Consider the following 15,229-nt stretch of genomic DNA (forward strand, 5'->3'; position numbering starts at 1 on the left):
GGGGGTGCTATTTTAAAAGGTATTGTACTTTTATATTCACTTTTTAATACTTCCTTGTTAGTATACAGAAATGCAACCAATTTCTGTGTTAATCTTGTATCCTGCTACTTTGCTGAATTCATTGATCAGAGGAAGGATATTATGAATGTTTGTATTGTTATGTATGATGTATGAGAACACAGGTCTTATCTGGGCATTTTAGTTATTGAAGTAGCCAGAAAGTTATCAATTTTCATTTCTGAAAAAAGCCACTAACCATAGACCAAAAAGAGCATTTTGGTGAGACTCAGATTGTTTTTTTTACGTGTTTTATTATTGAAATTTTTAAACATATGTAGAATTAGGTAGAATATTATAATGAACTTCCCTGTATCCATTAAGCAGCTTTTATATAAATAACTAAAAGCCACATTGTTTAATTTATAATTTTACCCTTTCTCCTTGTTCTCCTTATATTTGAGAACAGATCCCAGGCTCTGTATATCATTTCATCTATACATCTAAGTATCTCTAAAAGATAAGAACTCTTAAAAAATAATTACAATGCCTTTATCGCAAATGTAGTTAATAATAATTGCTTAATGTGAATAATATCCAATTGATTTTCTCAAAAATGTAGTAATTTTTTTTAACAGTTTGGGTTTTTTTGAATCAAGATCTAAGTAAGGTTTCCACATTGTCATTGGTTGTTATGTCTCTGAAGTCCCCTGTCTCCTGTAAGCTCCCCCTCCAGTTCTCTCCTCTCTTTGTTTGATAAAGAAACCAGGTCGTTTCTCTTGCAGAGTCTCACATAGACTGATTTTTTTTGTTGTTGTTGTTAATTGTGTGCCTTTGGTATGCTTTAATGTTTTCTTCTGTTTTCTGTAAGGTGAGAGTTGAATCCAAATAGTTGGATTTTGATTCTGATATTTTGTCACAGGACCATTTGCAGGTTGTGGTATGCTGGTATGTGGTCGGTCATGGGGCACATAATACCTGGTTATTTCTCTCTCTTTTTTTTGATGTTAGTAGCTGATGATGTTTAGTAATCAGTGGTCATATTCTGCCATTCCTTTATCACTTGTTAGCTGAATAATTTTATAAAGAGGAATTTCTCATCTATTCTTTGGTTCCCCAGTGTTACACTTATTTAGGAAAGTCAGGATAAGTGCTTGATTCTTTTATATATTGAACAGAGTTCAAAATATGGAGGAAGAAGTTTACTACCATCCTGTGTTGTCATCTTTTTAAAAATATTATAGGAAATTCCCATTGTGGCTCAGCAGGTTAAGGTCTTAGTGTTGTCTCTGTGAGGATGCGGGTTCAATTCCTGGCCTCGCTCAGTGGGTTAAGGATCTGGTGTTGGTTGCAGATGTGGTTTGGCTCCTGCTTGGCTCAATTTCTAGCCTGGGAACTTTCATATGCCACAGGTGAGGCTGTGAAAAGAAAAAAAATACATATAAACTGATTGATTTACTCATATTTGTGTTTCAGTCAGTTGCACTGGTCTCTTTATGCTCTGATTATCCCATCTGTACCCAGGAGGCTATTCAGGTTGACCTCTGAATCCTTTGGAATGTTTCTACTAATCTTTGTAGTATCTTTGCCGTCTAGTATAATAGAATGTTCCAGACCCATCTTGTCCATGTCCTGCCCTATACCTGGAATCAATCATTTCTCTAAGGAGCCCTGGTTCCTTTTAATGGACATAGTATCAAGAAATTAGAATATGAGTCTTGTGGGTACTAATTGCTAATGTGTGGGTTACTTTTCTAGAACAGTTCAGTGGATACAGCTTTTGAAAAAAGGTTTTGTTTTTTTTTTTAAATAAAGTGCATTGTGTGTTTTTATTGATTATTCCATTTCAAACTGCGTTTTTATTGAGCCTTTTTTAAAATTTTTACATTTTTTTATCTCTTTGCCCTGTGCTGAGAAAACACAGGTGATAAAACATTGATATTACATAATAAATCCTTTGAATTATCCCATAATAAATACATAACGGTCTCAGAATAGTAGTGGCACCACCAATGTGATTCCTAAAAACAGCTGTTTGTTTACTTACGTAGTTCTGTTTTGTATTTAGGGTGTATCACATTAGGGATTTGCAGTCAAATTCCTGTGTTTTAAGGTTACTTGGAATGATTCTTTATGTGGTTATGCTGCCAAATGGATGCACACTTTTGTTCATTTGTTTCATTTTATTTTTTAAGAGTTTACTTTAAAAAATTTTATTTCTTAATTGTATGAAATTTTCTTTAAAGATGAACCAAAAAAGCAGGATATATTTTGAGAAGTCTAGCTTGTATTCTTTAACTCTCTACCTGTTTTTTCTTACCTGTAGATAAACTTAAAAAAAAAAGTCCTTCCATGCCTGTCTGTCTAGATGTGTTTAAGTGTGTACATGTATGTATATGTGTGTTCATATGCCCTTTTGATAGATGAATGATAAAGTACACTATTCATACCTTTCTGCACTTTGCTTTTTTTTTCTCTTTACGTATACTAGCAGTAACTCTGTATTTAAATATTTATTTTGTGGCTGTGTCATAGAGTAACTGCATTTATTATTTTGCTCGATATTGCTACATTTCCCTCCATAGTGTTTAGACCGTTTCACATTCTCTGTAGCAGTGTATGACTGTAGCAGTTTCCCCACAGCCCTGTCAACTGACTGTGCTGTTGATGAAATGTTTCTCTGTGTTCCTGGTCATCTTCCTTATTCTACAGTCTTTGAGAATAGCATCATCACTCATACTTTCATTTATATTAGTTTTTGCGAGGCAGATCTCTTTCATTCTTTCCTCCCTCCCTCTTTTCCTTCCTTTAGATCTTCCTGGGACTTAATATTTAAAATGAATTTCTTATAAACATCCCATGGTTTGGTCTTTGTTCTGCTTTTGGTTGTTTTAATCCAATCTGACACACTCTTTCAGTTGGAGTGTTTAGACTGTTTACCATTTAATATAACCATAGTTGGGTTTAAAACTACCACCTTGAGAAGTTCCCATTGTGGCGCAGTGGAAACAAATCTGACTAGTATCCATGAGGATGCAGATTTCGATCCCTGGCCTTTCTCAGTGGGTCGGGGATCTGGCGTTGCTATGGCTGTGGCAAAGCCTAGCAGCTAAAGCTCTGATTCAACCACTAGTCTGGAAACTTCCATATGCTACAGGTGTGGCCCTAAAAAGAAAAGCAAAGAAAAAAAAGTTACCATCTTGATACTTTGTTTTCTTATTTTATTTTATTTTATTTTATTTTATTTTATTTTATTTTATTTTATTTTATTTTTTGCTTTTGACGGCCACACCTGTGGCATATGGAGGTTCCTAGGCCAGGGTCAAATTGGAGCTACAGCTGCTGGCCTACGCTGTGGCATCTTGGGATTGGAGCCACATCTGCGATCTACACCACAGTTCACAGCAAAGCCAGATCCTTAACCCACTGAGTGAGGCCCGGGATCAAACCTGCATCCTCATGATTCTTAGTTGGATTTGTTTCCACTGCACCACGATGGGAACTCCTGAATATTTTGTTTTCATTTCGTCTTTTTTGTGTTCCCATTTCTTTCTCTTTCTGACCTTTCTGGTGTTGGGTATTTTTAATGATTTTGTTTTATTGTCTCACTGTTGCTTATCCGTTTTCAAGTAAAATTATACCACGGAATGTATAATGTAAAAATCTTGCAACAGTGCAGTTCCATGCCTTCTTCCTCCAGGCTTTTGTTGTCATGTATTTTGTTTCTGTATATATTATAAATGCTAAAATATGTTGTTGTTTTCATTTTAAGCAGTTTGATATATCTCACATTAACAATGACATTTCTTTGATTTGTACACGTATATTTGCCATTTCTGCCACTCATCATGTTTTGATTATCTCTCCATATTTTCATTTGGAATAATTTTTCTTCCTCAATAATATTTCTTAGAATATAATTGTCCTTCTAATTTATTTTCTTAGCTTTTCTTTGTCTGAAAGTCTTTATGTTACCTTCATTCTTGAAAGGCATTTTTGCTCAGAATAGAATTCTAGGTTGAGAGTTGTTTTCATTTAATACCCAAAAGATGTTATCCATTATATCCTGGACTGCATAGTTTCTTTCTTTCTTTTTGTCTTTTTTTTTTTTTTTTTGCTTTTTAGGGCTGCACCCATGGTGTGGGGGTTCCCAGCTTAGGGGTCGAATGGGAGCTACACCTGCCAGCCTATACCACAGCCACAGCAACACAGGATCCGAGCCACGTCTGCGACCTACACCACAGCTCATGGTAATGCTGGATCCTTAACCCTCTGAGCAAGGTCAGGGATCAAACCCACAGCCTCATGGTTACTGGTTGTATTCGTTTCCGCTGCGCCATGATGGGAACTCCTAGACTGCATAGTTTCTAAGGAAAAGTGTTCTTTCATTCTTTGTTCCTCTATACATGTGTCTTTTCTGAGTATTTTTGAGATGTTTCTTTTTATTGTTGTTTTCACCAAAAATTGATAATGATTTGCCTTTGAGTGGTTTACTTTCTGTTTCTTCTGCTTGAGCTTTATTGAGATTCTTGGGACTCTGGGTTTATTGCCATCATATTTGGAATTTCGTTGGTTATTTTTTCTCCAAATGTTTGTATATTTTTTATGTTCTCCCCTTCTCACCTCCTTGGTTTCTGGGATTCCAGTTACATGTATTTTTGACTAGTTGATGTTGTCTTGGTAGTCACTGATACTCCATCCCCACACCCCACTCCACTTTGTTTTATTTTGCATAGTTTCTATTGCTATGTACTCACATTCACTGACTTTTCCTCTGTAATATGTAATCAGCTTTTGACTCTGTGTTTATATTTTTCCTTTGCAGTATTGTATTTTTCATGTTTAGTAGTTCCATTTATTTTTTTTTAATGTACTTATTTTATTTCTGCCTTCATCATGTTCACGTTTTCTACTTACCTTCATGAGCATGTGGAACATATTCATAGCAACCGTTTTAATGTCTTTGATAATTCTGTCACCAGTGCCATTTCTGGGACTGCTCCCATTGATTATTTTTCTCCGGATTGTATATTAGAAGGTTTTTCTACTGTGGCTGGTGGAAACATGAATTACTACCAGCCTGGCGTGTGGCAGGGAGTTTTTTGACCTGCTGTTTTCCAGTGTTCTTCTCCTGGTCTTGGGTAGTTTTTGCTCATTCATGACTCTGGTCATTATTCAGGTAGAGACTCCAAGATACCCCTCTTTGGATCTCCACGACACAAGTTCTCTTTCTTGGTAGCCCCCTCCTCTGTGGTACCTTGCCCTAGAAGTTATAGCTGATTTGGGCTCCCTGAACTCCCATTTCTGTCTCCCTCAACTGCATGCAACCACCAGGCTCTGTTGGGCTTACTTCTTGTGCATCAGTCTGCTGACTCCCTCTTTGCAGTAATTGAGGGAAGATGTGGGGCCCTTCTAGTTTCTTTCTCATCTTTTAGAGATTTTGGTACTGTGCTTCTTATTTTCCAGTGTTTGAAACCTTTAACATATTATCTTGTTTTCTACTTGAGAAAGAAGAATAAATTCAGTCTCAGATACATTGTCCTAATATGAAGCAGAAATCCTCTCAGCGTAGTTTTTTTTTTTTTTTTTTGTCCATTTGCCATTTCTTGGGCCACTCCTGCGGCATATGGAGGTTCCCAGGCTAGGTAGGGGTCTAATTGGAGCTGTAGCTGCCACCCTATGCCAGAGCCATAGCAACGCAGGATCTGAGTCACGTCTGCAACCTACACCACAGCTCACGGCAACGCCGGATCCTTAATCCACTGAGCAAGCGCAGGGACCAAACCCACAACCTCATGATTCCTAGTCAGATTTGTTAACCATTGCTCCAGGACAGGAACGCCCCTCAGTGTAGGTTTTTTTTCTTTGTCTTTTTGCTATTTCTTGGGCCGCTCCCGCGGCACATGGAGGTTCCCAGGCTAGGAGTCGAATCAGAGCTGTAGCCCCTGGCCTAAACCACAGCTCATGGCAATGCCGGGTCGTTAACCCACTGAGCAAGGGCAGGGACCAAACCCGCAACCTCATGGTTCCTAGTCGGATTTGTTAACCACTGCACCACAACAGGAACTCCTCAGCGTAGTTTTAATTTGTATTTACTTATTTTTTAAAAAGGAATGAAGGCGGAGTTCCCATCATGGCTCAGCGGAAACGAATCTGAAGAGCATCCATGAGGATGCAGGTTTGATCCCTGGCCTCAGTGGGTTAAGGATCCGGCATTGCCGTGAGCTGTGGTGTAGGTCACAGGTGTGGCTCGGATCCCGTGTTGCTGTGGCTGTGGTGTAGGCCAGCAGCTAAAGCTCCTATTTGACCCTTAGCCTGGGAACCTTCATATGCTGTGGGTGTGGCCCTAAAATGACAAAAATTAATTAATTAATTAATTTTTTTTTAAAAAGGAGTGAAGGTAAACATCTGTTCACACTAATAGAGTAACTTATCTTCATTTGAAGAGCTTTCTGCTCTGTTATGTCCGTCTCTTTTTTTTTTCATGATATTCTTGGTCTTTTCAATCTCTATTTGTAGATGTTTACATTTTAGAGATATTAACCTTTTCTCTGTAATATGAAATGCAGAATTTCCTTTCAGTTTGTCATTTGTCTTTATTATATTTTGCTATTGGTGTATTTTCTGAAAGTATGATGTTGTTAAAAGGGGTTATTTTATCTCTCTCTTTTTAATTCTGGAGCACTGGGTTGTTATTGGGCAAGGAGGAGGATTCAGAAGTTGCTTTCACGAAGATGTATGCATGATAGTCGAGCTAAGAGATCTTGCTTTATTCGGTATTCTTTTTAAGTTTTTGTGTAGTGGAATGATATGATACATAAATGTTCTTCCCTGCAGCTAGCTAGCTACATGACCCACTCTCTACCTCTTTCAGAACTCTGCTCAAATGTTGCTTTATTGAGATGTCTTCTGTATCCATCCTATTTGAAATTATAACACTCTCAGTCACTTAGCTCCATTCCCTGTCTCTGCAGTCTTTTGCTGCTGCTTCATCATCATCTCCTTTTTTTTTTTCCTTAACAGATGTTACCTCAATTTGACATAACATATTTTGCTAATTTATGTGTTAACCATTTGTCTTATCTCTAATGTGCTGGTAGCATGAAGACAAGGATTTGGGACTTTTAATAGTTCCTGGCACATAGTAAATACTCAGTTTGTATGGTTAAATAATCAGATTTAATGTAGGTTGTTTTGGCAGAGAGTCAAGTCTGAACTGCATGAGAAAGAGACTTGTCCGGTTGAGAAAGAATGTGTCATTATAGTGGTCTTTTGTTTAAGGTGGTAGAAGTCCTAGCTGGAATGATACCAGTGACAATAAAATAGAAAAGGCTAATGGAAGTAACATTGAAAAGAAGAAATGGGTCAGCATCCTTGTTTGTATTTATAATTGTTAAGTAAAAGCAAATTAAAAATTTGGATTGTAATTTTAGTATAATCATTTATAAAACACAATTATAGGTGATTGAAATGTAACTTTTTTGTTTGTACATTACTTTAAAAATACAAACATTTTTAAAGTAGTTAGGGGAAGTCATGTTGATTTTTCTGATTTATTGTTTTTCTATATTTTTTTTTAGAGCTTTGCTTCCTGTCTTACATCACAAATCTAAAAAAGGACCCCCTCGTCAAGCCAAATATGCTATTCATTGTATCCATGCGATATTTTCTAGTAAAGAGACCCAGTTTGCACAGATATTTGAGGTAAAGAGAAAATTTTCGTGTTGTTTCATGTTATAGTTAAAAACAGTATGAATGATTTTATAGGATGTTCACATTTGGAGATTTTGATTTTTAGGGCTGCACCCGCAGCACATGGAGGTTCCCAGATTAAGGGTCAAATTGGAACTATAGCTGCCAGCCTACGCCACAGCCACAGCAATGCCAGATCCAAGCCACATCTGCAACCTATACCACAGCTCATGGCAATGCTGGATCCTTAACCCACTGAGCGAGGCCAGGGATCGAACCTGCAACCTCATGGTTCCTAGTCAGATTCGTTTCCGCTGTGCCACGACAGGAACTCCCCTGGAGATATTTTTATAGCTTCTTTTCAGAATTTGAATCAGTATGGTCAATATTGACAAGTGGTTATAATCTGAAAATAACTGATTATTCTCATGTTTAATGCTAACTCAGATTCAGAAATAAAACAGTTGTGTAATAATTTTTGACACTACTTTATACATTTAGAGTTAGGAAACTATTTTTCATTAATAATTAATTATATATAAAACAGACTTACTGATAATAGGTAATAGATTATTCTCTGAGTTTATAAATTTGAAAATTAGATTTCTCTTTATGAAATACTACTGAAGTAGGGCTTTGCAAAGCAGTACTAATTTGTAATGTGAGGTAAATAAGTTTGTACTTTAACGACTGACTTAGTTTTTAAATTTTTATTTATTTATTTATTGTCTTTTAGGGCCCCCCCTGTGGCATATGGAGGTTCCTGGGCTAGGGGTCCAATCGGAGCTGTAGCTTCCAGCCTACACCACAGCCACAGCAGCAAGGGATCCAAGCTGCATCTGCGACTTACACCGCACTTCACACAACTTGGGATTCTCATCCCAGTAAGCAAGGCCAGGGATCGAACCCATGTCCTCATGGATCATAGTCGGGTTCGTTACCGCTGAGCCACGATGGGAACTCCAATGATTGACCTAATTTTACGTTAGACTAAAAAATGTGCCTTTTCCTTTGCAGGACATTTGGTCCGTGCCAAAAGGTCTTTGATATTTGGTCCTGTTTGAAACATCCATGAACGTGTTTGATCCATGCCAAACGCTTTTGGACAGGACCAAATATCAAGGACATTTTGACCCGAACCAGATATCTCCATGAGGTTTTGGACAGCACCAAATATAAACAGATATCAAGGACTTTTCTATGTGGACCAAGTGTCTTATGGACATACTGGACAGGACCAAGTATCTGCTGACCATCTTTTCAATAATGTATTTCATTTGATTTTTTCCACACTTTGAATCATGCAAGACCCTAAGTACTGCAGTTTCATTACAGTCTATTATAATCTCGGGCTGTTTTATCATTTTTACTGTAAGTAGAAGCTATGCAGAAACTCTGAAATCCTAACTTATAATTTTGGTTTAGGAGTGTTGAATGAAGTCAAAACAATTTGGAAATTATGCTCATGCTTCACACCATAAATAATTAGACTTGATATTCTGTTTTGGAAATATGGATGCTAATTTTGTCATATTTCCATATATCATGTTAAAGACTCAAAGGAGGCAAAAAAGTTTTTTTAATCTATTAAATAGCAACTTTGCTATAGATAGCAAATAGCAATATATTTTAAATTTTGTGCATTTTGGAAGGTATTTTCTGTAGTCTTTTTTTTTTTTTAATTTAGAAAGAGGATGACTTCAGTGAGTTCATGTTGATTTCTAGAAAGCTTTTGTTTTTCTGGGAAAAATCTCCTTTTTGTTCCTTCCAGCGATGATGATGGAGAGGATAATGTTGATTATAACTTGAATTTGTAGGGTATTTATTTTCATTTTGATATCTGTTACTTCGTCTTTGTAAGAACCTAACCAGTAATCCTTTGCTGTAACATACAAGGTTGGTTGGCTTTCTGAGGAAAGGTTTCACAGAGACATCTGGCCATTTTCAGTTACCAATAATTGTGTCTTGGATAAACCTCATTTGCCACTGCACAAAGCTAGCCATTTTAGGATTACCATTAATCCAAGTTCTGGCCATTAATTTTGCTTTTTCAAAAATGATTTTGTTATCTAATTATGGAAAATTATCACACATGATAATAAATAAATTTTTAAAAAGTACACCATCAGGTATTTGTTTGAAATGTAAATAACAAGCTATCACTTAGATGTGCAGTAGAGGTAGTGAGGGGGTCATCGAGAATAGCAAGAAATAAACTCATTTAAATATACTCTTGACTAAATGAAGCCTTTCATATTACCCCAGTATTTTGGGAAAAAACAGTTTTGTTTTGTTTTTCAAGCCTAGAGCTCTTGGTGTTCAGTGTAGGAGAATAGAACATCAGTTCTTCATTAAAATGTGTTATTTAAAATTTTTTAATGGATAATGTAATCACCTGCTTCAAAATCAGAAGATACAAATGTCCAGTAGTAATAGTATGAGGGTAAAACATTTTCTTCTTTACCTCACCTTGTATCCCCACATCCAGTTTATTTTCTGAGGCACCCATTGTTGTCAGTTTGTTGTTTTTTGTTTGTTTGTTTTGTTCTCATTTTTACAGCTGCACCTGTGGCATATGGAAGTTTCCTGGCTAGGGGTCTAATTGGAGCTGCAGCTGCAGGCCGATGCCACAGCCATGGCAGTGCTGGATCAGAGCCGCATCTGTGACCCACACCTCAGATTATGGCAATGCCAGATCCTTAACCCACTGATGAGGCCAGGGATCAAATCCACATCCTCACAGAGACAGCGTTGGGTTCTTAACCTACTGAACCACAACAGGAACTCCCAGTGTTGTCAGTTTCTAATGTATTTTTCTGGAGAGATTTTATTCATATTCAAGTAATGCAAATACACACCTGTACATGATTTGCTTTCTTCCCTTCGTCTTATTCCATGAGGCATACTGCAGTCACTTTTCTCATTTTCCTCCTTTAAAATTTTAACAGTATATTTGAGATATCAATTTGTATGCGTATATAAGGATCCTCATCCTTTTGTCATGGCAAAAGGAATATAATGGTTGGATTTCCTATTAGAATAATAAAAATAATTTTTTAGTTATGATATTTAATATTTGATGCCATAAAAATCCTCCAAAATGCACATGATTACACACAGTAGAACATTGTTTCTTGCTCCTGAAAAAAAGACCAGTTGGATGGTTTGGTTGCATTCTAGTCAGTGGCTTAGGCACACAGACCCTTTTAGACTAGTGGCTTCTCTTTGAGTCCCACTGGATCCTTGTGTTAAGCCAGCCAGTGAGTGAAGAGAGGGAAGGTGGAGAAGATACACTGCTCATCTCTGCCTCAGCGCAGGCATGGCATACCTCACTTTGATTCCCATTCTGTTAACCAGAGCACACCCACGTATCCTCACCCGACTGCACGTGTAGGCATCCTTATGCCCAGGAAGTAGAATCGAAGAGGATGTTGGTAAGCCCTAGCAGTCTCTAACGTATTTCTGTATGTGGTCATAAAATATTTGAAACATAATATGATTCTTTGTGCTGAATTGTTTCTTTACCTACCTCTAAAATATAACTTGGGCAAAACTGAAAATTCTTAAATATGCCTTCTAGACATAAATAATCTGTAAAAGTTGAAAGGTAAGCTTGAGCTACTAGTTACACCATGTAGTAGTAGAACTTTTGTAGTTTTTAAAATTTGAAGATGAAATATGTGAACAGTTTGCATGTTTATGAAATTGAATATATTTTCCTTTCCTCATTTTTCAGCCTCTGCATAAGAGCCTAGATCCAAGCAACCTGGAACATCTCATAACACCGCTGGTTACTATTGGTCATATTGCTCTCCTTGCACCGGATCAGTTTGCTGCTCCTTTGAAGTCCTTGGTAGCTACTTTCATTGTGAAAGATCTTCTCATGAATGATCGGGTAATTTATATTTTTTAGATGTGTATTCTTTATAATACTGTCTTTTAAAATTTTATACAACAAAGAGAGAGGTGATGCAATATAAATAACTCTTTACTTTGGCTAAGTTTAGATTTTCCTTTTTTTTTTTTTTTTTTTGGTCTTTTTGCCATTTTCAGGGCCGCTCCCGCGGCATATGGAGGTTCCCAGGTTAGGGGTCTAATTGGAGCTGTAGCCACCGACCTACGCCAGAGCCACAGCAATGCGGGATCTGAGCCGCGTCTGCAACCTACACCACAGCTCACGTCAACGCCGGATCCTTAACCCACTGAGCAAGGGCAGGGATTGAACCTGCACCCTCATGGTTCTTAGTCGAGTTCGTTAATCACTGACACACGTCGGCAACTCCAGATTTTCCTATTTTTTTTAACATATTGGATCTCATTATAAGTCAAACTACATTGGAATATCTCTTTAGTTGAACATCAGCCTTTGACATGGAATACATTCCTTGATAAATAGAAAATATCACCTGATTCTGACTATATTTCAACTATACAGGGGTTTAATTTTTGTAATGACATGTATTTTAAAAAATGTGAAGACTGACAAGCTAGTTTACAGTCTGGTTGTCATTACAGTAGTTGTTTCATTTCCTACATACAACAGGGATTTAAAAGAGCCTTGGGAGAAAACATTGGGAAAGAAATAGTAATTTTTTTCCGGGGTGTGAGTATTTGGGCGCAGGGCATGCTTGGATCTGGGAGAATTCCCCTGCAGTCAACTGGAGTTTTATGCACGTGTCTGTGTATTTCTAGATAAATACACATGTGCAGACACATATATATCCATCTACTTTATGTCTACTGTGTGCTCAGGACTGTAATAAATTCCTTGGAGAATTAAAAGAAATATTAGATATAGTTACTCCTCTTGAAATATAGTTACGATTCTTGAAATGTGTAGCTTTATCACATTTCATATTCATATTTTTTCTTCCATCCTGATAAGGTAACTGTTAATATTTTAAAACTAATTGGTATGGGAAAATAGTTTGTGGGGGTAATAGTCAAAATAATTGCGTATTATGTTAGATCTCTAAGGATTTGTGGCTGTTTAACTTTTTAACACACATTAGAGTTGTATGATTTGGAGACCAAAGGCCTCTATTAATTATAGTTGTCTACCAGTTCCTCTGGCTTTGTTCTTGAGTTGTGTCATTCACTTTTTCTTCCCCTAAGTACAATATATCATATATGTATCCTTTAGATCATATTTGTTAATTGTGTGTTTCAAGTTTTTATATCCTAACTATTATGTTTTTTTTTTTTAATTTTTTATTGTTATTTCCCCAATACAGTTTTTTTTTTCTACTGTACAGCATGGTGATACAGTTACACATACATGTATACATTCTTTTTTCTCCCATTATCATGCTCCATCATAAGTGACTGGACATAGTTGTTTTCTTTAGTGAACAAATTTTATTGACATAAAACATGCCATAAAAGTGCATACTTTAGAAGGGTACAGTTCATTAAGTTATCACAAAGTTAGCATTTTGACTAAGCAACTATCCAGGTAAAGAAATAGAATATTGCCAGTGCCTGAAAAGTGTCTCACCCACCCCACCCACTCCTGTTTATTTTTCCTTATTATTACCTCCTCCTACTTCCTGAATATAACTGTTATTCTGACTTCTTACAGTATAGATCAGTTTTACCTGTTTTTAAACTTTTATAAATGGGATGGTACAAAATAAGTCTTTTATGTCTGACCTCCTTAACTTAGTATTATGTTTATGAGATTAATCCACCTCGTTGCATATGACAGTAGTGTGTTCATTTGCATTGCTGTATAGTATTTCATTGTTTCCATTTATTATAGTGGGTCCTGTTGCTGGACATTTGGGTTATTTCTAGTGTTAAATGCATACCACTGCTATTAATATTCTTTTACATATCATTTTGTGTACTTATGAATACATTTCTATGGTAGTATAATTGCTGCACCTTAGGGTATGTGTAAGTTTGATTTTCGTAGAATTTGTCATTGTTTTTCAATATCAATTAATATTCCTAACATTCCTATAATATTCTAATTGTGCCATTTCCTAATCTGTACTAGGTATGCCAATCTAACATTTTAGCTCTTACGTGACTGTGTAATGAATGGTATGCTGTTGGTTCCCTTTTCATGTATGTGGTGCCTCATTGGCTGTCTTCTTCCGTGAAGTAGCCACTCTAGCCTCTTTCACAATTTTCTGTTATATTGTCAGCCCCTCTTAATTCATTTATAAGATTTCCTTATATATTCTGTTGGCACTATGTTTTATTTACAAAGTTCCTTTCCCATTTTGTATGCCCTTTTATACTCATTTAGTGGTGGGTTTTTTTTTTTCCCCCCTTTGGATGAGCAGAGATTCTTAATTTTATTTTATTTATTTATTTATTTATTTATTTATTTTTTAGTCTTTTTGCCTTTTCTATGGCCTAGGCATATGGAGGTCCCCAGGCTAGGGGTCTAATCAGAGCTGTAGCCACTGGCCTACACCACAGCCACAGCAACGCCAGATCCGAGCCGCGTCTGCGACCTACACCACAGCTCACGGCAACGCCGGATCGTTAACCCACTGAGCAAGGCCAGAGATCGAACCCGCAACCTCATGGTTCCTAGTCGGATTCGTTAACCACTGCGCCGTGACGGGAACTCCAGAGATTCTTAATTTTAAACCCATTTTATCAACTCTTTTCTTTTTGATTAGCAGTTATATTGTTTTAAGTTTTTTGCCTCCCCCAAGATTGTGAACATACTCCCTGTATTACTTTATAGAGCTTTGTTCATGTGTACAAGGCACTAGCCACATGTAGCTATTTACATTTAAGTTTAAACTTAATATAATGTAAATCTGTTCATGCATTTCAGGTGCTCAGTAGCTGCATATTGCTAGTATTAGATAGCACACAACATTTTCGCTATCTTAGACACTTCAGTTGTACTCTTTTGCTCTAGGAGCTTTAAATAGTTTTAAATTTCATATTTAGCTGTGTAATCTATTTAGTATTCATTTTTGTATATGGTATGTGATAGAGGTGAAGATTCATTTTTATTTCCATCTGACTTAGCACCATGTATCAAAAAGATTGTCTTGGAGTTCCTGTCATGGTGCAGCGGAAATGAATCTGACTAGGAACCGTGAGGTTGCAGGTTCAATCCCTGGCTTCGCTCAGTGGGTTAAGGATCTGGCATTGCCATGAGCTGTGGTGGAGGTTGCAGACACAGCTTGGATCTGGTGCTGCTGTGGCTGTGGTGTAGGCCAGCATCTGTAGCTCTGATTCAACCCCTAACCTGGGAACCTCCATATGCCACAAGTGCAACACTAAAAATCCAAAAAAAAACCCCAAAAAACCAAAAAAACTCTCTTCCCTGTGCTTACGCAAAAACAGAAAATCATGTGAAATTCACATAATATTAACCATTTTAGAACATTCACAGTGTTGTGCAGTCGCTCAGCTCTAATTCCAGACCATTTTCATTAAGCATTCACTCTCATTTTCCCTAGCCTCTGGCAACCACCAGTCATCTCCTTTCTGTCTTACTGGATTTACCTATTCTGAATATTTACTTTACAGGCATACCTCTGTTACATTGTAGCTTTGGTTCTAG

General features: G+C 36.9%; 1 protein-coding gene across 7 annotated transcripts in view; it reads left to right on the top strand.

The window, feature by feature from the left end:
• The window catches only part of PDS5B (PDS5 cohesin associated factor B), a 210,141-nt gene that overhangs the window by 147,087 nt on the left and 47,825 nt on the right, over positions 1-15,229 (top strand). For 6 of the 7 annotated variants that reach the window (XM_047755637.1, XM_047755641.1, XM_047755636.1 and 3 more), the window contains exons 20-21: positions 7,578-7,701; positions 11,426-11,584. In XM_047755637.1, coding sequence (XP_047611593.1) covers positions 7,578-7,701; positions 11,426-11,584 — 283 coding nt within the window. Of the gene's footprint in view, positions 1-7,577; positions 7,702-11,046; positions 11,124-11,425; positions 11,585-15,229 lie in introns of those variants that run through there. The other variant, XM_047755642.1, reaches the window with a different exon arrangement.

Source organism: Phacochoerus africanus, chromosome 13 (assembly GCF_016906955.1).
Source record: "Phacochoerus africanus isolate WHEZ1 chromosome 13, ROS_Pafr_v1, whole genome shotgun sequence".
NCBI classification, from domain to species: Eukaryota; Metazoa; Chordata; class Mammalia; order Artiodactyla; family Suidae; genus Phacochoerus; species Phacochoerus africanus.